Here is a 26200-nt window from a genome sequence, read left to right on the forward strand (position 1 = left end):
TTAGAGCCGAATCGAAGGAGAAATCTATCTAAAGATAAAATTCAAAATTTCTCCACCTAATCTCAGGGTAAAAACAACAAGCCATTCAGGCTTCAAGAAGTGCCAACAATAACATTCCAATTAGAAAAACCCCTTTCAACTCCATCGTAAATTTCCCACCCTCAGGCAAAAATTCCGCCTTTCCCTCGCGAAAATCATCTCCTTGGAAAATTAATTACGATTCCAACCTTTCCATCCCTTTTTGTACCGCCTAAAAGGTAGCAGGAAAAACTTTTTCACGCCCTTTTCCCAAATAAATCGATCCCGCGATTAATCACCGATAAGGACTCTCGCTGTTGGTTCCGCAGACAAAGATGGCGGAGGGGGATTCCAAATTGTATCCTGTAATTAATTCACCAAACACTTACCTCCGGAAGAAGCGGTGGTGCGCACGCGGTCATGAAGACATTTTCGAGGGTCGTGTCCGGACAAAGGGAAAACAAAAAAAAATCGCAAAGGTTCCGATCTAATTTCGGTGTGCTTTCCGGGGGAGCTTTTCCGTGTATAACCAAATTGGTTTTGTGGGGTGGTAGAATTTTCTTCTCTTTGTATCTTGATGGACCTTAACTGAGGAACCTGGGTGGGGGGAAGGACGGTTTGTGTGGTACAATTTGTTTTGTGTTGTGTTTTTGTCTGTACAATTAAGAGAAAGGACACTGTCTGAAGAAGGAAAGGATTGGTCTGTACACGAAGCGGAAAATCGACTTATTTGATTACACTGGTTGATAAAACTTGTTTGTTACTTGTGCTTAGATCGTAAGATATATTTTAAATATTTTCAATGTAGAATTACGATAAGGTTATCGTTAATAACCGTCGTTTGGCATCCATTTTGCGAATTATTAAATTAAATTACTAATGGCATCTTAGGAAAATTTCAGTATTTCAATTCAAAAACAAGTGAGAGTCCATACTAAGTTTTGCGTAGTTTAGTGCTCTAATTGAAAAATATAGTATTTTTTTTAAATGCAGTATTTTGAGTATTTTAAACTAAAACCTGTAATATTCTAAAAATCCTTACAAAATTTCACGTCGTTTATTATGAAATTTTGAATATTTTCGACACAAATACGGTATTTTGTGAAAATTGTAGTAATTTACACAAAAATTTCGCATTTTTTGAGAATCCATTCAGATTTTATTCTCGTTTGATACCCATATTGCACAAGTCATTAATTATGCAAAAAAATATTTGTAATTGTAATTTGTAATTTATTGGAAACGATAGCCTGTTAGTATAACACTTTGTATCAGGTTAAGGAAGGAATATTCAGCATGATTTTTTAACACGCATCTCTCAAATTTTCTCAAAATGTCCATACGAAGTACTTCAATTTTATTATTTAAAAAATTGAATATCAAACATCGCCAAACTTTCTAAAGATTTTTAATAAGTTAGAGTTTATACATATAAAAAACGCAAAATTTTATATAAATTTTCATTAAACTAGAATGTTTAGTGAGAAATTCAAAATTTTCTCTGAATGCAGTTGTTTTCTTAAAATTAAAATTATGTAAATTGCATTATGGATATAAATGACTTCAAAATTTTGTTGAATTTTTTCAAAAGAAATTTCAAATAGTGTAAATTTAATTTTTTTTTTCAATTCAAAAGTTTTGAAAAAAAATTAAGCATTGGAATTTTTACTTAAATAGAATTTAGAGCTTGAAATTTAAGATTTTTACAGCGTCAAAATTTTCTTAAAATACTAGAATTTCACAAAATATCTTTATTTTTTACTAAACATTTTGAAATATTGAAATTAGAATTTTTACTAGGTAATAATTTTCTAGTCAAAATAAAAAAAAATACACTTTGTATATATTTTTAAATTCTCAAATTCTCAAATTTTTATAACAAGAAATACGGGATGGAAAGCCAAATTTTGTATGAATTTTTACCAAATTAGAATTTTCAGTGAGAAATTCCAAGTTTTCACAAGATTCCGTATTTTTCTTTTAAACTCAAAATGTTTTGATTTGCAATATGGAAATTAAACATTTTCACAATTTTGTATGCATTTTTGCTAAATTATATTTTTTAGTAAAAAAAATCACAAAATAATATAATTTTACAAAATATCTTTTCTTTTTATTCAAAATTAGAATTTTTAGTAAGAAATTAAAAATTTCACAGCACCCAAATTTCCATCAATACTGTAATTTTATAAGTTTTTATATGAAACAGTTTTGAAAAAAATAAAAAATAAATGCTTGGTCTATTAAACGACACATAATTTAGTATAAATTTTCGCTTAGTAAGAATTTTCCAGTATAAAATTTAAAATTCAAACTAGATTAGAATTTTGGGTGAGAAATTCAAAATTTTCACAAAAGACCGCATTTTTTTAATTACTAAAAACTTTATAATTTGCAATATGGATATCAAATGACGCAAAAATTGATCAGTATTTTTGAAAGATTTTTACTAAGTAAAAAATAATCACTGGCAAAAATAAACAATGATTAATCGTTAATCTATCTTTAATCTAGCTATTATAGCATTATTTTATCAACCAGTGTAATCCATTCCGTACACAATCTACCTTGTTACTAAATCGAGAGCTCACTGATGAAAGAGAAGAAAAACCCGTTCGAAAGGGTTTCGCCGAAATATTTACATGAATAAATCATCGCATTGGCGAAGTCTGTACACAATTTTCGGTGGCATGACTCCTACATAAACGTGAAAGATGATAAGAAGGGGAAGGTGCAAAATATTTGGGGTGGAAATTGGGAAAATACGACTAAAATGTACAAAACAAATATTCACACAGGAAAACACATTTGGGGTTTGTCACGCAACAGTTTTTTCTTCTACCCCCCCAAAAGATAACACACCCAGTAATGTACAAACAGGGAAACAGTTGATAGAAGTACGAGTAAAAAAAACCCAGTTGGAAAAGCTAATAGAAACAAAAATACACAACTTTGTACAAATAAATCGTCACAGTATTTACAAATGAGCTGGCGTACACGTTTTTTGCGTTCGAAATGAGGTGTGGTGAAATGGTGGTGAATTTTAGAGTAAAAAAAAGTTATTTTGACAAAATTTAATTTTGTCAAAATTACTTTCTTTTTTTAACGAAAAAATAACCATAAAATAAAGTGAGTAAATAGATGAGATGGAAAAAGTGCTCGAAAAAAGTCAAACAAAATGTGGTGAATTGTGGTGAAAAAAATGGGACGCTGTTCTACTCACCACTCCCTGGGGCAGACCGACGTCGTAGGTTGGTGGTGGGGACGCTGGCTGGTACGGTCCGCGGGCGTACCGCAGGATGGCCAACTGCTGGGCCCGTTTGATGCCGCACTCGCCGAGACCGCGCAGCTGGATCCAGTACGCGCCCACGGGCTGGTCGGCGGTGATGACAAAGTCGTAACGTTCACCTGCGGGGAGGGGGAGGAGGAAGAACAATTTAATTAGAATTTTCAGGTTTTTAAATAATATCTTTGTTTAAATTCCACCACTAGCATTTATTATCAGTCTAAAAAAATGAAATATTTTTTTTATAATTCTAAAATAAATAAATTTAACGAATAAACGAAATAAAATGCAAAATGTTAATAATAAAACATCTTTTCCCAAGTAGCACTCATAACTTGTCGACTGTTGAATAATAGTTAGACAGCTGTTTTGGATCAACATACGAGAAAAAATGTAAACGTTAGTTAAATAACAGTTTGTTTCACAACTTGTATAACTGACTTATGTAACTCTTGAGATGTGTGCCACACAAGTGTTAAAACACAGTCAACTTCACTCGTTTCCAACTTTTACACTCAACATAGGGAATATTTTCATATGTTTGGGAGGGTAAGCAATTTGCTGATTTTCACTATTAAAACAATTTATTTTGGAACACTTTTGATAGAAACTTACTTGCTCACTTCCTATTGAGTTATTTATCACTTTATTTCACTTGAAAACACTTTTTATTAGCTGTAATTGAACGTCAAAGTGCTGATATGCCAAGATGCTGTTTCCTCATCTGCAAGGTTGTACTCGAAAACAGTTTGTTGAATAAAAACAATATTGCACTGTTTGTTTCACTGCTTATCTAACATTGTCATGTGACGGCATCTTCTGAAAAATGGGTGTGGCTAACCATTCTATAAATAACCTTAGGTTTTCTCCCTTTGTTACACAAATGTTATCGGAGAATAGATTATATAACTGATGCTCAACATACATATTCAACTTGACATTGCGTGTTGTTAGGTGGTGTAAATTTGTTCATGAGGAATTTAGAGTTTTAATAATGTTTATTTATTGAAGATTACAATAGTTTTGATTGTTGACCAATTAATTTGTAAACATTTCGCTGGTAAAAGCTACAAAAAATATCAGCTTCTAGAGTTTATGATAAAGAAAACAAAAAATCATAATCGTTTTTCAATATTACTCCGTGGTACGGTAATCGAAATGACAGTTGAAACGGTTTGTTATAACAAAGTTATTTAGTGGAGTTTTAAAAACTGACTTGAAACAAACTTATATAACTTCAATTACAGCCTTCGTTGGAGTTAAGTTCTTTAGCTAACAAAACAGACAGCAGCCTTTTTATTGACGCTTGGGCCAGCTTGTTTACTATGAAGCCCCGTGGAGAGATGTGGAAGCGCGCCTGGACCTGCCGTGGAGATAACAACAAATCGTCGAAGTCATCGGATCGAATCTTGGGAAAGAGGAAGTTCATCAAAAAAGGAAAATCTAAAAGTTCGCCGTGCAGGGAATTTCACACTAATCACAGGTAGTCTGCGCGCTATGATTGTTTTTCTTTTTTAAATTCAATTTCGAATTATTTTGAATAAATCTGGCAGAAACAAGCGTACTTTCTTTTATTAGTTTCGTCGTTGATTGAAATTCTAATAAGAAATGTTTGTTTACATGTAAGTTAGTAAACGGTTAGACAGCTGTTTTCAATCTAACTTTCCTTTCCAGTGTGCGCTTTGATTTGACAGCTCAGCCGTAAACCACGCCCCCTTTTTTCGTTGAATCTCTTGTTAGATAGCACAGTGTTGTCAAATACATTTGTACAACTTACTCTGATAACTTGCATCTTTTTCTGGCAAGTTATACAACAGAAAAAAGTGCGCTTTTTCCAGTTCACAGGAGTTGTAGAACAAGTTGTGACAACGAGGCGAATTGGTTATACAACCAGTTAGGAAATACGTTTATCTGACAAAGTGTGTTGCTTGGGTTTCTTTACTACACTAGTTTTTCAAACATTTGGGATCTTAATTTCTACCAAAGACCAACTTTATTTACTTTCAGAAAAAAAAAAACATAAAATCATCTTCAAATAGAACAAAGATGGTTAAACATCAATAAACAACGTTTGTTATATTAATGTTAACCCTCTACAACCCAACCCAGCCTTTAGACGGGCTTCGATTTAAAAAAATCGCCAAAAAATCATTTTTCAACCAATTTTTAATCTTTAAAAAGCATTGGAAAGAATAACTCTTAAAATTTTAGAAAATTTATGGGTTGGAAGTTTTACTTGTTTTATGTGACTTTGCCAATGTTTTTAAAAATTTCTTTTTTTTAGGTGTCAACTTTGGCTGTGTTTTTTACGAACATTTCCTGTATTTTAAGTAAAAAGAAGTATGCAGTAATTTTTCTAGTGTCCCAGACCATACCTCTAAGCATTTATTTACAATTTAAATGATAATGGTGCCATTTAATAGCAGAAAATGTGAAAAACATGCAAAAAATTGAAAAAAATACTGTAAAAACATGAAAAAATTAGATAGGCAAAATGTTATGATAGGAGGTGGTAGAATAGGCCAAATACTACCAGAAACAAACATAAACTAAACAAGATAAATGCAAATTAAAATACCAAAAATGAAACAAGAAAAACATAAAACAAGAGAAATAAAGTTTTTCGTAGTACAAAAGTTGCTCAAAATGACCTCCTGAACAAGGGAAAAATAAAAATCTCCGAAAATAACATTTGGGCAGTAGAGGGTTAATGTTCACGAATTCATGATTGCAATTTTTACTCAGTATTTTGGGAGTTCAATTTTGTGAAAAACCATAAATAAGCATGTTCTATCGTTTTTTCTCAATAAGAACACAGTTTGTTAAATTTATTCTATTTTATAACGGATGAAAATAAATGAATAACATTTTTGAATTTTTATCACAAAACATACTTGAATTGTTTTACTCAACCACTAACATTTATTTTTATTGTTACGAAAGTTAACCTTTTGAATTAATTATTCTAACGTTTTAAATGGATTCAGAAACAAAGTTTGAAATGTAAACCAAGTAATTAAAAATCACATTTCTGTCTGATTTCTTTAAAATCAGCTTGCTTTTCTTTGCACTTTTACAAAAAAGTCCCAAAAACATTTTCAAAAAGAACAAAGTTTGTTAAATTATGACTAAAAAAATTTGTTTTTCAAAAGTAAATCATAAGGAAAATTGGAATTAAAATGATATTGAGCATTTTAATGATTAAGCTCTATGTATAATTATATAAAATATGTTTTATCTGTTTTGTTTCAATGAGAACACAGCTTGTTAAATTGATTTTTTAACTTTTCACTTTCTTTTTTTTATTTTGTTAAAATTCAACAAGATGGAAATCCATTTAAACATGAAATTTATAAATTCACAAAAAATACTTCTTTGAAAGTTGTATATAATTTAAGATACAGATAATTTAAGCTAGCGATGCACAGTCATCGCATGCATTCCCCAACTGGGCCACACGCCGTGGCTAACTGAAAATTTAATAAATTATCCTTCATTAGCCGGCTCGAATCCGGCACCTCACCGCCGCTCCATAAAATCTCAGCAAAAACAAAATCAAACATCCACACTCAGTTTGCCTGCAGCGCCATCTATTATTCCACAGTAGTTACCCCCCAGGAGCACCCGTGATTAAATATTTACCATTCGGTTGGGCCTTATTTAACCTGAAACCCCCGCCACCCCAACCTTCTGCTCCCAGTTAAGACCCCTATCAGGGTCACGCTAAAATTGCACGCTGTCACCACCCAGTGTACCACCCCGGATAGTCGACAAATAAAAGTATAATACTAATTTAGTTGGAACCGCTGGTGGAGGCCCGACGTTGGCCGCACAATTTGATAGTACAATTATGCCGACATTGAGGGGATGTGGCGTGAAAAAAGAATTTTCTGACAGAAAGAGAAGGGCACTGCGTGCCCGAGTAGAATTAAATAACAAGCTGTGTTTTTATTGAATTCAAAAAGATAAACCTTTTTATTTGTTAGATCTTTACGAGTGATTTGACTTCAAAAATGTTTACTAAAATGTATGTTTTTCAAAACTTTCAAAATAGTTAATTTAATAATAACAAAATATGTTCTTGAGATGTAACAAACTTTGTTCTGTTTAAAATAAAAAAAAAACTGTGTATCTTCAAATGTCAATAAAATTGTAAATAATTTCAATAAGAGATTTTAACAAAAACAGTTTACTTGACTAACAAAACATGTTACCATCCAACTGATCTCTTCTACTCGGGCAACCTCCCCCTCGAAAAGGGTGGAGTCCATCCGTATTGCAACCCACCCACAGACAGTCAGCCCCTATCTGCCCCGAAGGGGTTACCCGTGTCATGAGTGTGTGTGTTACGAGCCGCTTCAAATTATAAAAAAAGAACGCCATTCAGGGTGCAAATTTGTAGCTTTCGATTAACACCTGTATTCATTAGCCCCGTAGTTTGGACCACGATAGTAGCACAACACGAATAATAGAACCCGAACACGGTTGGGGTGGTCACGAAATATCACTGTTGATTGGTTGGGAGGGGGGTGTAGGTTAGGGGAAGGAGGGGTCAGGTGGAATTAAACTCACGCGATCTGAAATTAGACTACTGTGAAAGGGGTACTTCATCAGGTTGCAACAAACAACAGGTGAAGGCGAATGAATGGCTGATTAGTTGAGCACTCGAGTGGGGTGGGGTATTGGAAATAGTGATTTTGAAACAAAAGCTAGCAATAACTGGAAGCAATCCCAGATTATAATCATATATTCAGCATTATTTATTATTTAAAAATCACTATTAAGCAGTTCATATTAGTGTCATAACAATATAAAATATGAGCAACAAGATCAATGTCTAAAACTTTGATTAAAATTTCGTGCAATATACTGGTCTTTTGAATAATGCCAATGTAAATTTCATTTATATTTGCAAATATTTTTCAAAGTTTATGTCGCCCCCCTTCAAAATCTGCCGAAAATTATAGAGCAAAAAAATATGATTTAAAAAAAAATAAAATTTTAATGGAAATAGATGTCTAATCATCTGAAAACAATTTAAAATGCATTTCCATATTTAGCATGTTTGGGCTCGATTTAAAATATTTTGATTTTGTTTTTTTGTAAAATTCCCATGTACAATACCACAAAAAAAAATCTCGAAAAATAAAATATTCATCAAAACTCAGATATTTTTAAAACAAAAGATTCCAAAACAACTGGGCTGGTGTATAATGCATTGTAAAACCCTTTTTTTCATTTAAATTTTAATACTATGGCTTGTCATTTCAATATTTTTTTTTTGACCCCCCCGACCCCCTTCCTTTTGACTGTTATTAGATTCGAGGTATATAAACTTCAAAAATTATTTGCAACAGACCATTTAATTGAAATTTTACATATTTTTGTATTTTTTAACATAACGTAACCGTTACATTTTTTTAAGGAATTTGTGATACCCTATGTTTCAAAATTTCGGAAATTCTGCTTGAAATTCGAAATTTGTCTTTTTTTAGACGAGGGACAAAAACTTTTAATAAATTTTATAATACAAAAAAATGATACACCAATGAACTACAAAAAACTTCATCACTCCGGTATTACAGTTTCATATCTGATTTTGATCCTAAAATATACCAACAATTTTAATAAATCCTAAATGTCGTATTTTGGTTACTTTGTTTCTAATAATAAAAGTGAAATTATAAACGAATATTATTTTTTCAATACAATCCAGACTCGATTATTCAAAGTTTATTTTTTCCGAAATATTTCAAAATCTTCGAAAAAAGAAACTACGTCTAAAAATATTTTCTATTCGAGCGAATTTTTTAGGTACCTTTTTCTCGACCCTCTCCGATTTTAATGAAACTTTGTAGACATGTTATCCTACGCTTATATAAGCCATTTTGTGTATATGGAGCCAGCTACACTCGATAATGAAATTTGAGAAGGGCATAAGTGTTTTAAATATTTTTGTATTTCGTAATTTAAATATTGCTGTATCTTGAAGCCGTTGCATCGTATCAAAAAGTGGTCAAAGACAAACTTGTAGGAAATTTGACGAGCTTTCCGAAAAAAATACACTGAAAGAAAAAAACAAGCCACTTTCATGAGATATTTGGATTTTTAAGTTTAAAAGTCAAATTTGAAGGTGAGCCCACGATTTTTTTTCGTTCAAAATTTTTGTGAAAATAGCCTAAGATGTTACAAAAAGGCTAACGAAAAATGCAGGATGGAGCAACTCACCTAAAAAAATACAAAAATCATTTACTGAAACTGTTTTTTTGAAAAGTGCTCTAAACCTCAAATTTTTCAAAAACCGAACAAGAGAGTCGATTCTTCAGACAATTTTACATAAAAGTCTCCATATTGAACATTGTCCTAAGTCCAATCCTTGGGAAGTTACAGCGGTTTTAAAAATAAAAATGTAGAAAAAATAGGTTTTTTGATGGTTTTTGGCAATTTCTATATGACAGACTTGATTTTTCAGTCTTGAAAATATTTTTACCGGAAAGCTCGTCCAATTTCCCATAAGTTTGTCTTTGACCACATTTCAATTGGAAAGGAAAATTTGTAATCGTGACTTTGTAATTATATTTTAAAATGCTTGAAAATCTATAAAATGAGCTTGCATTTGAAGATTCTCAATCTTGTTTTTCTCCTGTTTAAAATGCTGGTTAAGCGTGACAACGAGGGCTTCCTTTTCAGAAAATTATATTTAAAAAAATGTAATTTTTCTTTGTTCACTAGAACTAGCAAAGTATTCCATTGATTATATTTTATTTGGGCTTTATTTAGTCATGCGTGTATGTTATATTTATTAGGCATCAAAATCACAGTTTTGTTCGATATTTGAATTAATTATTTTCAATAATAATGCTAAACGACCAAAGTTTCAAATCATGAATGATCATTAAATTTTGCATTTTTTGTTGTCTTATTAAAAAAAAATATGTCCAATTAATATTTTTTGAAGGGTGCATGTTTCGGATAACAATTTCTTAATATTTATTTAAAAAATCCGGGAAAATGCCAGAAAAAGAAGGAAATTCAACATATTCCCAGCCCACTCAGCAGCATATTTAAGGTAAGTTTCGGTTAGCTTTTTTTTTACCGAAAACGGTTGTTTTAATTTACCAAACGGTTCAGCAGTTAAAATTCTGTGAAGTTCACCGAATTCTGTTGAACAAATTAAATTGTGTACACAAAAAGATTTGTTTAACCGAAATCAGAGCAGTCCAGCCTCGATTATCCGAAGTGTCGGTTATCCGAAGGTTTGTATGGGACTTCGGATAATCGAATCATGTACAATTTTTTTTTCGTATTTTTTTCTTGCTTTAAACATCGAATTCGAGTTCTGCGAACCCAATTTAATTCAAATTTGAATGGCAGAATGCCTATAAAATTGATAAATGCATTTTTTTTCAATATTTCAACATCGCTATTTTGGCCGCCATCTTGGATTTAAATAATCTTAATCACTTTAGAGTAGTTAAGGGGTCAACAATCAAAAATAAGACAAAGGAATTTTTTTCATGATTCGATTATCCGAAGTGAAATTTTGCCAAGGCCTTTGGATAATCGAGTCTGGACTGTAGTTGTGAAATCGGTAAAATTGGTTAACAAAATAAACTAAATTTAATCGAAAATCGGTTTAACGGTGAATAGTAATGAACTTTGTTAACGAATTTCAGTCAGTTTTTATGAAATTCGTTAAATAAGTGTGTATGATTATTCTGTATTACTTGTTTTTTTTTGTATTTTGTTTATTAAATTTAAAAAAAGTACCAGTCTGAGATTTGAATTTTATGAATGCATAAACTGATATCATTATTGTTTCCAACACTGTTTTCCTTACTCTTTATTTCCTCCTTATATTTTCCTTACTTCAATTGGTTAAAGAATTGTTTTCAATCTTCATTTTTATTTAAAATATGAATATATATGTATACATTTTAGTTGATATATTTAAGAAAATCTTTATTTGTTTGTAAAAAGTGAAAAAAACTTCTCTCACACCCCATTCGCGCTCATCCGGGATCATCACACATTGTTGGGTGAAATTTCCGCATTTGTGCATTTATTAGATGAACTTGAGCATGCACCTGCCGGGTGCAGTGGCCCAAGTGCAAAACGTGTTTGAAGTTGAAAATGAGTTGTGACGACCACACCAGAAGCCCGCCACATCACACCACGCAAACCAGGCGTGTGCCAGCATGTACTTCAACTTCACGGGATGCCATACATTGTGTTTTTACAGGATTGTGTTGATTTTGTAGACTTTTGTTTTGAATTTTGAATGCTTTATATTTTTTTAAATTTCAGCATAATCAAGTTTTTAGACTATACATTTTTTAAAGTCGTAGATTAAAAAATTGATCAAACCCTGTATCAAAAAACCACACACACTCCCTCCGAGCTAGGAGGTGACTGCAATTGCATGCGTGATTTGATGCATTTTCGAGAGTTGTTGATCGTTGTGGTGCACTGCACGCAAAGGTGCGGTGAAATTCAAATACACAAATCATACACCCGCCCAGTAACATGGCGCAATAAACTTTGATAAAAAGTGCAATTTGGAAAACAAGCAGCGAAAAAAAAATCGAAATTGCAATCCACTTCACCACGGATGCAAATTGCGCCTGCACCACAACAACATTTTTGAGCGTGTATTGCACCGTGCACACTTTTGTTCGAATGTGGTCCGGAAATTTTGCGACCCAACCTCAATGCCAGAGACAACTTTTTCGATTAAAGTTTCTCTCTCTCTCTGCAGATGTGTGCGTTGGCAGAGGTCACGCTTTTGTTCGTGACATTGAATTGAGACAGATGTGCTTAAAGGAAATGTTGCAGTTTGTGTTTGAAAAGAGATTTATTTGACAGTTTAAAAGTTTTTTGGGATATGATTGCTGGTTTCGCTAAATTTTTGTATATGGTAATCGAAAACAAACTAAAATTTAAGAAACCTTGCGTCTCTGGCAATCTTTAAATAAAATCGGTGTAAAACATTCCGAACGTTTCTAACTAAATTCTTTTTAAAAAATAATGGATTTTTGAATTGATGGATAATGTTTTTTTCGACATTCCTCGAATGTCGAGTTCCTTGGCCAAAACAATTAGACCCGTATTTTTTTTTGTTTGGTGATTAGGGTGATCCTATCAAAATACCAAACCAACCAAAAAATGCAATTTTTGCAGCTTTCGCAAAAACAACATTCTTTAAAAAATCATACCCCCGAAATGGGTGAACTAATTTTAGCTCGCCACATTTCAAAAGAAAGGAGTTATAAGGAAAAAATGCTAAGAAATTTTGAAAAGCTTGCTGAATACACAAAAAGATCAAATGAAAACTTTGTTTTATGATTTGAAGGTCTCGGGACCAAAGGGCACACAGCTGAAAATATATTTTTAAAATGATCTTTAAAGAAGTTTTATGTGAAATATTGAAAAATTGTTACTTTCAATTAACAGGATTTTACGATTTCCTGAAATAAAATTGGGGTTCGGTTCATCAATCGAACTAAAGTACTGTGCTTCTCCATCGAAATTATTTCCCAGAACATTTTGCTGGAGTCCCAGTGGGCCTAAGATGGCGGCCTTCAATATTATTTTTCGGTTTAAAACGACAAAATAATCAGTCTGGAGTCATTTTCTTAAGAAACTTGTTTAGAGATACACCACGTTCAATTATTAGTTGTATGTTTTTAGAACAGTTGAAGTGAGCGCACGGCGTGTTTTCTGGGCAACCTTAAGGAGAAAAAATAGTCACCGCTACTTACAAATGTGTTTTATAGGAAATTTTCTCAGCTTTCCAATGCTTCTAAGAGCGAAATGTTTCATCGGGAAAGTTCTGAGATATCTATTTTTTATTTTTTTTTGTTCTAAATTCCTTTATTATTTATTGGAAAGTTTTTAATATCAGTTCAGGAAACTTGTCAAATGATGTCAGTTCAGGAAACTCATCAAAGTGTGCAAAATAAGACAAGAAACAACTTTGTAGAAGGTTGCAAATCGCTAAACATTTTTAAAATTAAGTTTAACCGAGTTTTTTGATAAGGGAGATTTATTAAGAAATAAAATTCATAAAACCGTATTAAAAAATATTGTTTACAAAAAATAAAAGATAATTAAATAATTTGTGTGTACAAATATCACGTGTACAATCGATACAATCGATTTCTTGCAGGTTTGAGATTGTTAAGGTTATTTTATTTGATTTTATGAATAAATATTATATTTCCTTAACCAAACATTAACATGTTTTATACTCGAAATTGAACTAAAATTTACTGGAGAAACACTTTTCATGAGTTTAAAGAGATTTTTACGGTTTTTTTTAATGAAGTGATCAAGGAATTAGCAATGTTGTAAAAGTCTTACAAATCTTATGTTTTAAAAACGTTTTACAAATACTTTGATTTTTGTTTAAATAGTTTGGAATGAAAGCTTTTGTTTGATTTTTTTCTGTTAAATAATATTTTATTTTTGTTTAAACCAAAAAAAAATTGTGACGGTGTATTCAACATTCAGAGTTAAAAAACACAAATTTTACTTCTACTTTTAAATGCATTTTCATCAGTAATTTTTTTTCGCTGTTTTATACTGATGAGAATATGACATTTGAAGCATGCAACAGCAATTTGTAGTACATTTTCGATTTTAAATCATCTCTTGTATCAATGTTTCCGGTTCATATTCACTTACAGAAATATCATATTTATTCATTAAAATCAAATAATAACCTTAACAATCTCAAACCTGCTAAACTCGATTGTATCAGTTCAATTAGAGCATACAAATAATATTTGTTCACAAAAACTATTTAATTATCATTAAATTCTTGTAAAAATATTTTTAAATACGGTTTTATGGTTTTAATTTCTGAATTAATCCCACATATTTAAAAACTCTGTTAAAACATATTAAAACAATTTTCCAAATATTTAGCGATGTGCAACCTTCTACAAAGTTGTTGTCTGTCTTATTTGGCACATTTCAAAGAGTAAATGACACATAAAACACATCATTTGACAAGTGTCTAGAACAGCTTTTAAAAAGTTTCCAATGAATAGTAAAGGAATATAGAACAAGAAACTTAAAAAAATTGATATCTCAGAAATTTTCCGATGAAACATTTCGTTCTTAGAAGCATTGGAAAGCTGAGAAAATTTCCTATAAGACACATTTGAAAGTAGTGATGACTATTTTTTCTTGAAAAGTTTGTTCTAGAAAACACGCCGTGAGCGTGCCGCGAAAGCCGTCACGAAAAAAAAGTTTCCCATGCAAATTTCGAGTTGCGTATTTAATGGGCGGACTCCGACGAGGCCCACTGGCCATCTGTCGGTGAATACGCGCAACTCACGAAACTGTCATCTTAGGGTCCAGCTGGTTTACGTAATAAAAAAAAAAATACAGCTAAGTTTTGAAGGAGGAATCATATTGAAAAGTTTAATACCATTTGGATATTCTCAATAAACCAACACCACCTTTTTGACCACCATCTTAAATTGAATTTCCAGGTAACTTTAGAGCATTTTTGGGTTCAAGTTTGAGTATCACAAGAAAAAAAAAATTTCGTGATTTTATGTTTTGAAGCTCAATGAAAAATTCACTTTTAACATATATTTTTGGTTTTATGTGTTTTTGTACCAAATGTTTTTTTTTTTAATTTATGTCTGAAAAAATATATTTATTTAAAAATGTTGCACAAAAAATGTCTTCTTTGCTAATTTATTTTCATCAATTTCTAAAAAACAATTTGCTTCATTCCAAATAGAAACCTAGTTTTTTATCAATCGCTTCGTTGGAAGTAAAAACCAATCAAAATGTAATATTTGAATCACTCTGAACTGAAACAATGTATGATTTTCCATGAAAAACCATTAGTCAAAATTATCGCGCTTCGCATTTGTCCTCTTTCCTTAAGGGTTCCCTTCATTGTAACGGTGGTTAAATCCCTTCATATGGAGTTTCGAGGGTTAATTGTCAATTGTTCAACTCAATAAAAAAAAAATCAAGTAATATTCTCAAGTACAAAAACTTTTGTTTTATTCAAATCACTGAAAGGTGCACAATCACCTCTCGTCAGTAATTAATCTACCCCAGGGGGTTAATCAGTGTCGAGGCCGTTCCGATATACTGCCGGCAGGAACATTCGACCAAAATTGATTACCGGGAAATTCCGGAAAAACCTTAATTGAAAGCACACATCCAGCGCGCATGTGGTCGCGTTGTTATTTAATTTTAATTGGTTTTCCCGGTGCGGTTTACAGCCGCGGCTCAATTGTTACGGAACCGGTGGGATGAGCAGTAAAATTATGTGATTCTGGGTAAAATATAATTCAATTCGATAAGTGTGAATTATGAGGTGTGCTCTTTGAAATTCCTGGAAGCTAATATTCATTGAAGCCTACATTAAGGCTTTTCACGAAATTCCCGCTAGATGTCACTAGTTTACAAAAAAAGAGATAACTCTAACTCACCAGAGAACGAGATGATGGTGTTGACCTGAACCGGGTGCACGGGTTCTCCGTCGGTTGCGATCACGGTCAGGCCGTGTCCTTCGATGGTGACCTGGGCGGGGCAAACCGAAGCAAACGCGTTGATCATACGGAACCGGTAGCGACGGCCGGGCGTGATGGTGAAGATCTCCAGCGGGGTGTTGGTCATGAAGCCGGTGTTGGGATCACGGAATTGGCCCTTGCCGTTGATGAGCAGCGATTCGGGATCCTGGCCGGTGTTGACGGCCAGACGACCCGGGTAACGTTCGGCGGCGTCCTCGTGGAGCCAATCGCTGACGAGCATGATGTGGGTGGTCAGATCGAAGTCGTACAGGTGGGAGTTGGGATCGCGGGATGGGGGTTGGCGGACGACGATGCTACCGTACAGACCGTCCAGCTTTTGGAGACCGGTGTGAGCGTGCCAGAAGTGGGTGCCGGCGTTACCGGTCCATTGATATCTGAAGAGGAGGGGAAGAAAGAATAAGTTATTTTATTTTTGCCTTCCTCACCTCACTGAGGCAAGGCTATAAAATCACTCGAAAAATGAACTTCTTAAATACGGCTCCTAGATATACCTTCACGTATACCTATCGACTCAGAATCAAATTCTGAACAAATGTCTGTGGGGATGTGTGTAGACATGATTTTTTTTCCACACGATTATCTCAGAACTGGCTGAACCGATTTTGGCCGGATCCGCCTTATTCTGTTCGTTTTGGGGTCCCCTAAGACCCTATTAAATTTTATTCTGTTTAGTGAAGTACTTTTAAAGCTATGCCAAGAAAAAGTTTTTTTGCAGCTACAAAAAAGGGTGATTTTTGCATAACCTCAAAGGCCGGGTCTTTTTGCTTACGCGAGATTCGCGCAGCATGCGTAGGGATTTTGGTCTGAGCGGGGGATTGGCAGCCACACCCCCTTGCATGCGTATCGCCCGGTTGCCACATTGCTTAAGCTGTATCTGCGTCTCTTCTGGAAAAATTCTGTAATAATTATGTTGCTGCATCATTTTGTCTCGACAAAGATTTACTCGAACTTTTTACTGAAATATATAACTCATGAGACTTTTCTCCTTTATTTTGGAGAGTTGGTAAAAAAAAGAGTTGAAAATTGCTGTTCAAGTAAAACCAATAATTATAAAAAATAAATGAAAAAAAAATAAAAAAAACTCTTAAATTAATTTGTAAATACAACCTAAAATACAACATGAATGCGAGGAAGGCACCAACCACCTTAAGGTGGATTAAGTAACGTTTTTATTTATTTGCGTTTAAGGAAGAAGGAATAAGTGAATTTCAATGTTATTTACTATACGTTTTATTTCAAAACTCGTTTTTTAATCTTTAATTTTTATTTTATTGTTAATGGTAAATCGATCAATACTTTGCAAAATAAATAAAAATCATAAGAGGCTCTAGGCTTGTGAAGGATTTTTGAAGCTTTTAACAGATTTTAGATTAGGTTTTAGATTCAGATTCTCCGACCAATCTTCGATTTGCGTGAAACTTTGTTCTAAGGGGTAATTTTGGTCCCAAATCACGAATCCGAGTTCCATTTTTTGATATCTATGACGGTGGGGCGGTACGGCCCCTTTCATTTTTGAACATTCGAAAAAAGATGTGTTTTTCAATAATTTGCAGCCTGAAATGGTGATGATTTGAAAATTCGGTGCCAAAGGGACTTTTATGTTAAATTTGACGTTCGATTTGATGGCGTACTCAGAATTCTAAAAATACGTATTTTTAATCGAAAAATTAAAATAAATAGAAAAATAGTTTTAAAACATCTACCATTGTTCATTACTCGACTTTTAAAAACTGGAACATGTAATTTTTAGGGAAATTTAATGTACTTTTCGTATCTGCACACAGAAGGGTTACTTTAAAAAATGCTTTCTTGAGAAACTGATACTTAACATATTGATGGCATTTATGTATAAACATTTTTTAACATTAACGAAGCACGATAAAAAATTACCAGTTAAACAAAAAAAAAGTAATACATTGTGTGACAAAATTACTTTAAAAACGTGTAAACTTACACAATTTTTCCTGTGATTACAATTTTACAGATAAATTGCGTAAAAGTTCCATAAAAGGGTAAAATTACACGCTTAATTTGTCACCTTCCAGATTGACTATTTTATTAAATGTGAACACAGAAAAATCCTTAACTAAATGGAGTGTTTAAAATTGAATTTGTTGAAAAATTTATATTGAACACGAAAGGAGGTAAAAATTTAAATAACACACAAAAAAGAGGTAGTATTACAGATTCTCTGAAATAAACCTCAACAGTAAAATGGTTTAATTTTAGATGGTTGATACTACCTCTTTTTCGCATAAATGTTACCTTAATTTATGTTTAATAAGTAAAATCACACAGCAAATAAAATAGTAATCCAGCTGCGTGTAAAAGGCCTGGGTGTAAAATAAATTTTGCATTATTTTATGAAATTCTGTGTAATATTACACCCCAAAATATGTAGCCCATCAGTATGGAAAAACCTATTTGACAGAAATGTCAAGCTCACATATACGTTTATCCTTTCCTTTTTTCATCGGTCTAATGGCCGAGCGGGCTAAGGCGCCAGTCCTTACTGTTGGTGCTGGGTTTGAGTACCGTCGGTTGCAATTTTTTTTTGTGTTTACAAAAATTGTACATGCAGCGTGTAATATTAAGTGTCTTTTTTGACGAAGGTGATGTGCATGCTTTTACATGCGATTTTACCATCGGAGTTTTTGCTGTGTACACATTTCATTTTCAAGACAAGACACACTTTTTAACACAAAGTCTGTAAAAACTGACAGATTTTATTGCCATCAATTCAAGATATCAATAAACTACTTGTGTAATCAATGCTCTTCATAAGTTATCAATTTATCGCTTGGAGATGTCTAGTCTAGTTTCACAAAACATTGAAGAAAAATTTATCGCAAAAATATTTAAAGTTTGATGAAACCAAGCGTATTTTTTTCTCAATTTTTTAAAAACATTGTTTAATTTAGCATTAAAATTGCGCATGAGTACATAAAAAAGATAACAAATTGTTGAAGCTATTAGACAACTTCAAATCAAGATTCTTCAATCTTACATTTTAATTTTCTTCAAACATTATTTAAAAAATCTAATACAGAGACAAACATCGTTGAAATCATAGATACTCCTTTTGTAAATTGCTTTTTGAATATCTATTTATTCATAGACATCACATAATACCACTTGTTGTCTCAGTGATGTTTTTAATAAAATCATTCCAAATTGTTTAATTAAACTTCTGGTTTGATAAACTAGGGCAGAACACATTGATGTGGCCAAATATTATGGATTGAAAAAATAATAAATCAACAGGCAGTACTGAAAAACATCCAAATGAGCTGTAAGCTATGAAAAGTCAAAGGAAGCTTGGGGTAAGATTTTAAAGTATTTATTTGTCCTTTTACAAACACTTTTATTGTTTTAGATTGTGGATTTTTTTTTGTATTTCTTTGGATCTGAATTATCTTTGTCAGTAATTTCTGCCTTCAAATTGAAAAAAAGAATAAAAAAATGATAGTAACTCAGAGACCCATTTTCATATAAACTTATCAACTCAGAATCGGAAGAAAAACTAAACACTTGAAAAATAGTCAAATTTTGGAAGGTTGAATAACGTAATGGTTGAATATTACCTCTTCTCGATTTAATCTTACTTCAATTTCTGTGGATTATGTGAAATTACATGCTGAAAGATGTAAATATACAATTTTATTATGGTAATGTTAACGATGACACAAAATCTTTCCTCATTCCCAGATATAAAATTACCAAGGTTTAATTTTGGAACGTTTTTATGCAATTTTACCTGAATTAATTAGAAAATGATGAAAATTTAATCAGTCCCAGATTAAAATTTCACATTTTTTACACTGAATCTTTTATGATTGATTGTGTGTTAAAAATGTGTAATTTTACGTCAGGGGCTGCACAGTAAAAAAATTATAGTAATATTACATCTGGGAATGAGTACATCTTTTATGTCAAAAAATGTGTAATTTTGCCTCTTAAAATGTGTAAATTTACCACGTTTCCGTTGTAATGCCTCCATTTCAGTCTAAATTAATAAATAAATAAAATCTAAATCATAAAAGAAGTCATATCAAACCTTCCACTTTTACACAATTTTTCGCTGTGTGATGAAATTTTCATTGATTCCTATTTTTGAAAGATTTTTGATTTAAGATTCAAAAGGTGTGAGACTTTAAATAATGATTGAGAAATTTTTAGTTCAATAATTTTCGATATCTGAACAGTTCAGAGATTCTGATTTTTTGAATCATTGAATTGAGATATTAAGTGATTGATTTATGAAGATTAAGAATAAAATTAAAAACATCACATTTAATTCCACTCACCTGAAAGTATTTCCCTGCTGGATGGGGCACTGCGTCACAAACGGCACACCGTCGTAGTACTGCGTTCCCTTCTGCCACAGTCCGTGCCAATGAATCGTCAACTCCATACCCTCCATGTGGTTCTCCACATCAATGACCACCTTATCGTTCTCGCACACCTGAATACTCGGCCCAGGAATCATCCGGTTCGCCGTCAGGATACCACGCTCAACTCCATCGGCCAGCACGCACTGGCAGTGACTCCACACGGTGTTGGTCGCGTTCGGGGTGCACACCTGGCAGGCACTGCGGAGAAAGAAGGAGGTCAGTTTTGGATCTGTTGAATTTCGGTAGTTAGATGACACTTACGCTCCCAGCACGGTGTAGTACTCGACGGTGAAGTGGTAGTAGCAGATCCTCGGCGGTTCTCCCTCGCGGCAAGCGCGGGCACACTCGTCCGGGGCGGACAGGCTGGGATTGCGGCGCAGTTCGGCGGTCGCGCTGGTGCTAAAGTCCAGATGGCGGAACGGTGACCGGGGGTTCGGGTTGGCGATCGAGGGGAACCCGCTGGCCAACAGGGGACTGCTGCTGCTGGGTCGTGGCCCCGAGCTTAGTGGGAGGGCCGAAGGGCCGGTTTTGCCGAAGGAAGGGTGCGTCTGGACGAGACCGTGCGTGGCCTGGAAGTAGTTCTTGGCGGCGGGCAGGGAGTCGGAGATGTGCGAGTTCCACCAGGACGAGGCGGGCGTCTGGTCGGCGGAGATTTTGTCTTCTGTGAAGCGAGAATTGAGAAGGAGGTTAGGACTAGATAGTCATGTGAACTTAAATTAGCATAATGATTCAGCTGGAGGTAAGAGAGTGCCAAACGGAGTCATGTTCTCGCAGTGATAACAGGGTTGGTGCTAATTAGACGGTGTGACCGGCGCTGCTGCTGCTGCTCTGTACGGAGGCTGTAATCAAGAGGGGACCTGTTGACCGAAGTCAGGTCGACTCGATTGGAAAACGCCTTCAGGAAATGTGAGTGCTTAGTCATTGGACTCGAACCATTCAAATTGGTCCAGTTGAGATCACGTTGAGCTATGTGTAAGCGGAGACCGGAGGGGGTCTAGTTGTGGACACCCCCCACCTCGCCCATTTTACAAGCTATTACGGCATTCGTTGCCGGCACAGGTCGTAGGACGTGTCATGGGAACATTATTGGAGCATGGGAACCATTGGAAGGGTGATATCCAATTTGTACTATAAAGATGGTCAACACAGCTTTTACAAAGCGGTGCATATCGCCCTTAACATCCCAATAGAGGAACCTCTGTTCGTTTCCCAGGCAACCCCGCCCAAGGTAACCCAGCATGCAAAGCAGGTGTTGGCCTGAACTGCTATTGGATGTCGAAGCTCTCCAAGAGTAGAGTTTGTTGTTGTTGTTTTTGCAACCTTTCGCAAGCTTCAGCAACGAGCTATTGATCAGCCCTCAACTCTGTGTGAAATCCAAACCTGGAGCGTTACGATGATGCTGACGGTTAGCTTCCCAAACTAGGAAGGATGAATCCCTGGGGGAAATCCCTAAATCACGTAGATACCTACTGAGAACCACTTTTGTTTCCTTCTACAGACAAAGACTATCAACGTAATTTATAGATGTCCCCCCTCAACTGGTGCATATGTTGCTCTCCACCTGCAAGAGCGGAATTGCAACTTGCACTTGCATTCGGTTGCAAAAGCCAGCAGAAGAATCATCGGATTTGTTCGAGTGCTCGAATATGCAAAACGTTCCTGAAGGTGACGTGTAGTGAACCCCCTCCTCTATTCAACCACGTGGTTGCTTGCACGTTACCTTATTGCACATGCAAATAGCAAATCCGAGCTCTTTTCGCAATTGATTACGGTTCCCACGTATGGTTATTTATAGTAGCAACAGCAGCGCCATGGCTGAGTCGACTGCACACTGCACTGCTTGTAGACTATGGGAAGAACGAGGTCTTCGGGTGATTTTGCCGGGTGCACCTTTTGTGGAGAGTGTGGGGTAAGCTAGATTAAGGTGAAACGGGAGGCCAGTTTTTGGACCACTTCTGTTCAGTTTAAATCAATTTCTGAACTCGACAGACTGCTTGCTTTCTTTATATTTAGCGTCTCCAGCAGAAAGAACTAATTTCCAAAAAACTCGAGTCGTGGTGTCAATATGGCGCTGTCTTCCCGTATCACCTAAAGAAATTTATAAAAAAATGCCCAAAATGGGAATAACTTTGTTTTTTTAAGCTTGTCTTATTTGAAAAAGATTTTTTAGATCAGTAATGACAAAACAAAAATGAAAAAAAAAGAAAATGATGGCTAAAACTTTCATAAAAAAATATTTTTGCTATTTCAACTAAAATTATAAATTGTAGGAATTTTTAAAATATTAGAAACTATATTCAAATTCTGTTAATATTTTAATCGAAAAGATGAGAAAATTTCACAAAAGTTTAATTTTTTGACACAAAAATTCAATTCATTGAAAAATGAGGGATATTTGGGTAGCACTTAGAAATATATTTTTTTCCTAATTTTCGTTCTTTGAAATACTCATTTACCAAAGATCAAATTGACAAGGTATAAAAAAAAATTATAGAGAATTTTCTCAACTACAGTCCAGACTCGATTATCCGAATCCTCGAATCACAAACAAAAACAATGTTTTCTTTTTTTTCTATTTTCATTGTTTTTTACATCAAATTCGAGTTCTGCATCCCCATTTTAGTCAAATTTGAATAGTTGATTGCTTATTAAATAATAAAATGCATTTTTTTTCAATATTTCGTCTCCGCCTTATTGGCCGCCATCTTGGATTTAAAAATTCTTAATCACTTTAGCGTAGGTTAGGGGTCATGCTTAGGCTCGACAATTAAAAATAAGACAACATTTTTTTTTGTGATTCGGTTATCCGAAGTTTTGATTATCCGAAAGGATTTTTTTTCCAAGGCCTTCGGATAATCAAGTCTGGACTGTTTTTGGAAGTATTATTTTTCGGAGTTGGATGAGGATGGACACATTTTTTTATGTTCAATAAAAAATTTACTTGATAATAATTATGACTTGAAAACGGTAATCCTAATCAAAATGTCAAAAATATGCATTTCGTATGCCAATTGATTTTTACACCCAAAAATGATTTAAAAAAAGTTTTTTCCAAACTTTTCAAAAAATTATCAAAACATTGAAAATCATTTAGTAGTAAATCCTAGTACAATTTTGATTTGAAGTTATTGTTTCTCCAGGTTGAGGAGGGCAAAAAAACTAAATACCAATTTAAAAAAAAAAATTTCGTGTACTTTTTTTTCGAAAAGTTCTAAACATAACCTAAAACTTCTAAAAAAAACAAATCGATTGGAAAATCCCTTCTCAAGATTCGTTTTTTTTTGCATGGATAGTTGCAAAGTTCATATGGATACTTGTATGGAGAAACAAATTATGCAAAATTGCTTATTTGGACATAACGAATCGATGGACAGAGGATCATCCAAGCCAAGAAATACAACATTGAAAATCGCAGAATATTGCGATAAGCTAATTGCTTTTGAATATTAAAAAATATTAGAATCGGCCTATTTTTTGAAAGGTAAAAAATGTTTTAAGGCTATTGCAAATTTTATTTATTTTTTTCAATCCTTTAAAAAAATCTCAATAAAATCTCGCTGTAACTGTATTTTGATCAAATAGTCCACTTTTGGACCTTTTGCAAATTTTGAATTTTAGGACCGATGATCAGAAAAGACATAAAACGTTAGAAAAAAAATATTGTAGCTTCTTTGTTTTTTTTTTTGTAAATTTTTGGTAGTAGAATAACATAAAATAATTTTAAATTTTAAATAATCGGAATTAAAAATGTCGATTTCTGGAAAATTAACTTTTTCTAAGATTTGTCATTTTGTGCTGTCAAGCGCATAGTTTTCATAATTTCGGCAAAAAACTGAGCCATTTGCCTATAAAATATCATCTTTTGAAATTATTTCTAAAACTGGAATTTGTTTGTTAGTCTAATCCAATCTAAAAACAAACGCATCCAGTCTGATGAAAGTATGAAAGTCTATTTTTTGTCAATATGAAGAATTACAATCATCCGAAAACACTCGCGATTTTTTTAAATAATTTAGGCGGCTAGCCCTACTGTGTTGTGTTTATCGCAGAGAGGATTCTAGAATAGAACCACATTTCACAGAATCTATATAAGAGGAAGGATGCGTGGACATACCGTACTAAACGCTTCAGTTAGATTGTTAGACATTTAAATAACAATGCTGGCAGATCTTTTAGAATAGAAATTACAATATAAACGCTTCATAAAACATTTCTCAAAATTACCAAAGAAGAACAATTCGACTCTTACCATAATTATTCCAACAGAAAATTCAAAATTAATTTGGCCAAATATAGAAAAATCTGCATTCTTACATTTGAAAATGCTTTTTGATATAATCTTACAGCAGAAACTACCTTTGAATATCAACTCAAAAAAATAAATAACAATATTTTTTTTAAAAGATCAAGCAGATGATCGTTACACCCCACTCCACCCTCCCTCTCCGAGTAATGTTCCAACCCTTGCATTTGCCTGTGCCAAGAACTTGAACACGGGCAGTGTGAGCGAACACTCTCGTACACCCTGTGAGCAATCGCCGGTGATGCCTTCACCACTCAGCGTCGCGTCACATCAACTCATACTCTCACTCACTCACTCGGGCTGCAACTTTGCAAAATTGAATTCATGTGAGAATTTGCATCACACACAATGCTCTTTTGGACCGTTTAAATTGGATTGGATTGGAATTTGAAGAACTGTTCTGGGTCTGAAACCATTTCGGAAATGACTAATGGAAGTGCATTTCAACAGGTGTCTCATTCAGGATTTGGAAGCCTTTCACTGAAAATTAACGAGGACAACTGCCCAGGATGAAGCTTATCTGGTTGGCTCGATCTCAATCGATCATGATACATTCTGGGGCCCACGTCTCGGACCAGGTGAACAAAAACAATGACTCCGTGTCAGGCCGGATTTGATTTATCGTTTCAATTTCTTCCAATACGGACTTCATCTGGATTAGTGCGCGAGTAGAATAGAAGCAAAAACTGCCATACACGAGCTTTATTTACCCAGAGAACTTAACTCATGCTCGGTCAGCCGGCTTAGTCATAGCTGCTACTAATCCGCGCGCGCTCGTGATCATTCGTACTAATGGTGAAGGTCTACCAGGTCTCTCTATAGAGACGGTTCATTCCCGGAGGGGACTTGAAAAGGCGTTGCCGCCACCCGCCCGAACCGTTTAGGGACTGATGATTGGTTGTAATAATTGTTATTGCATTTTATAAAAGGTATTTCGCCGTAATAAATTAATAGTGGTAGCACAAGCACTAGAAAAAAAACTGATCCAAACAGTAGGGCCGGCTTTTGAAGTTTGGAGTTTGATTGATGGAATCGCCTCTGGGGTGGTGAAGTCGTGAGAACGAATTACGAGCATTGGCGGCGCCGGTTCTAAGAGTTGAGAGTATGGGAAATATAAATATGTGCTGTTCTACAACGATCAGCTTTTTCCGATCAGCAGTATGTTATTACTTCATTAGAATCGGGCTTCACTTCCTTATGCGTGCCTGCCGGGAAATTTGCATACTTTGTCTTAGGAAATTAACTTTATTAGATTGAAAGGGATATGCAAAGGTAGCAGTTAGTCATTGAAATGATCTTTACATAAATCTGCATTTTTTTGCATTTGCATTTTAGCATCACCTCAACATCGCCTACACAAATAGAAATCTTTTTTTAATGAAAAATAGTTTTTTTTTCGAAATTTTGAGTATTGGTCGTTCAATTTTACACAAAAGTTTCTTTGTCACCAAAATTCTATCCCTTCACGATTTCGAGCTCCAAATCACTGAAAAACGTGTCAAAATCTTCATAATCTTCAAAATCTTCAAAATCTTCAAAATATTCAAAATCTTCAAAATCTTCAAAATCTTCAAAATCTTCAAAATCTTCAAAATCTTCATTATCTGATAAAACTAAGTAAAAATCTCAGTAA

General features: G+C 33.9%; 2 protein-coding genes across 2 annotated transcripts in view; both read right to left on the reverse strand.

Moving 5' to 3' along the window:
* LOC120412620 (uncharacterized) overlaps positions 1-26200 on the reverse strand; it is a 72405-nt gene that overhangs the window by 21720 nt on the left and 24485 nt on the right. The gene's annotated exons all lie outside the window — the stretch shown is intronic.
* The window catches only part of LOC120412619 (uncharacterized), a 249575-nt gene that overhangs the window by 5432 nt on the left and 217943 nt on the right, over positions 1-26200 (reverse strand). Inside the window, exons 2-5 of the mRNA XM_039573169.2 lie at positions 20526-20925; positions 20178-20462; positions 15769-16244; positions 3242-3426 (exon numbers count right to left, since the gene is read on the reverse strand). Coding sequence (XP_039429103.1) covers positions 3242-3426; positions 15769-16244; positions 20178-20462; positions 20526-20925 — 1346 coding nt within the window. The remainder of the gene's footprint in view (positions 1-3241; positions 3427-15768; positions 16245-20177; positions 20463-20525; positions 20926-26200) is intronic.

This window comes from Culex pipiens, chromosome 3 (genome assembly GCF_016801865.2).
Source record: "Culex pipiens pallens isolate TS chromosome 3, TS_CPP_V2, whole genome shotgun sequence".
Classification (NCBI taxonomy): Eukaryota; Metazoa; Arthropoda; class Insecta; order Diptera; family Culicidae; genus Culex; species Culex pipiens.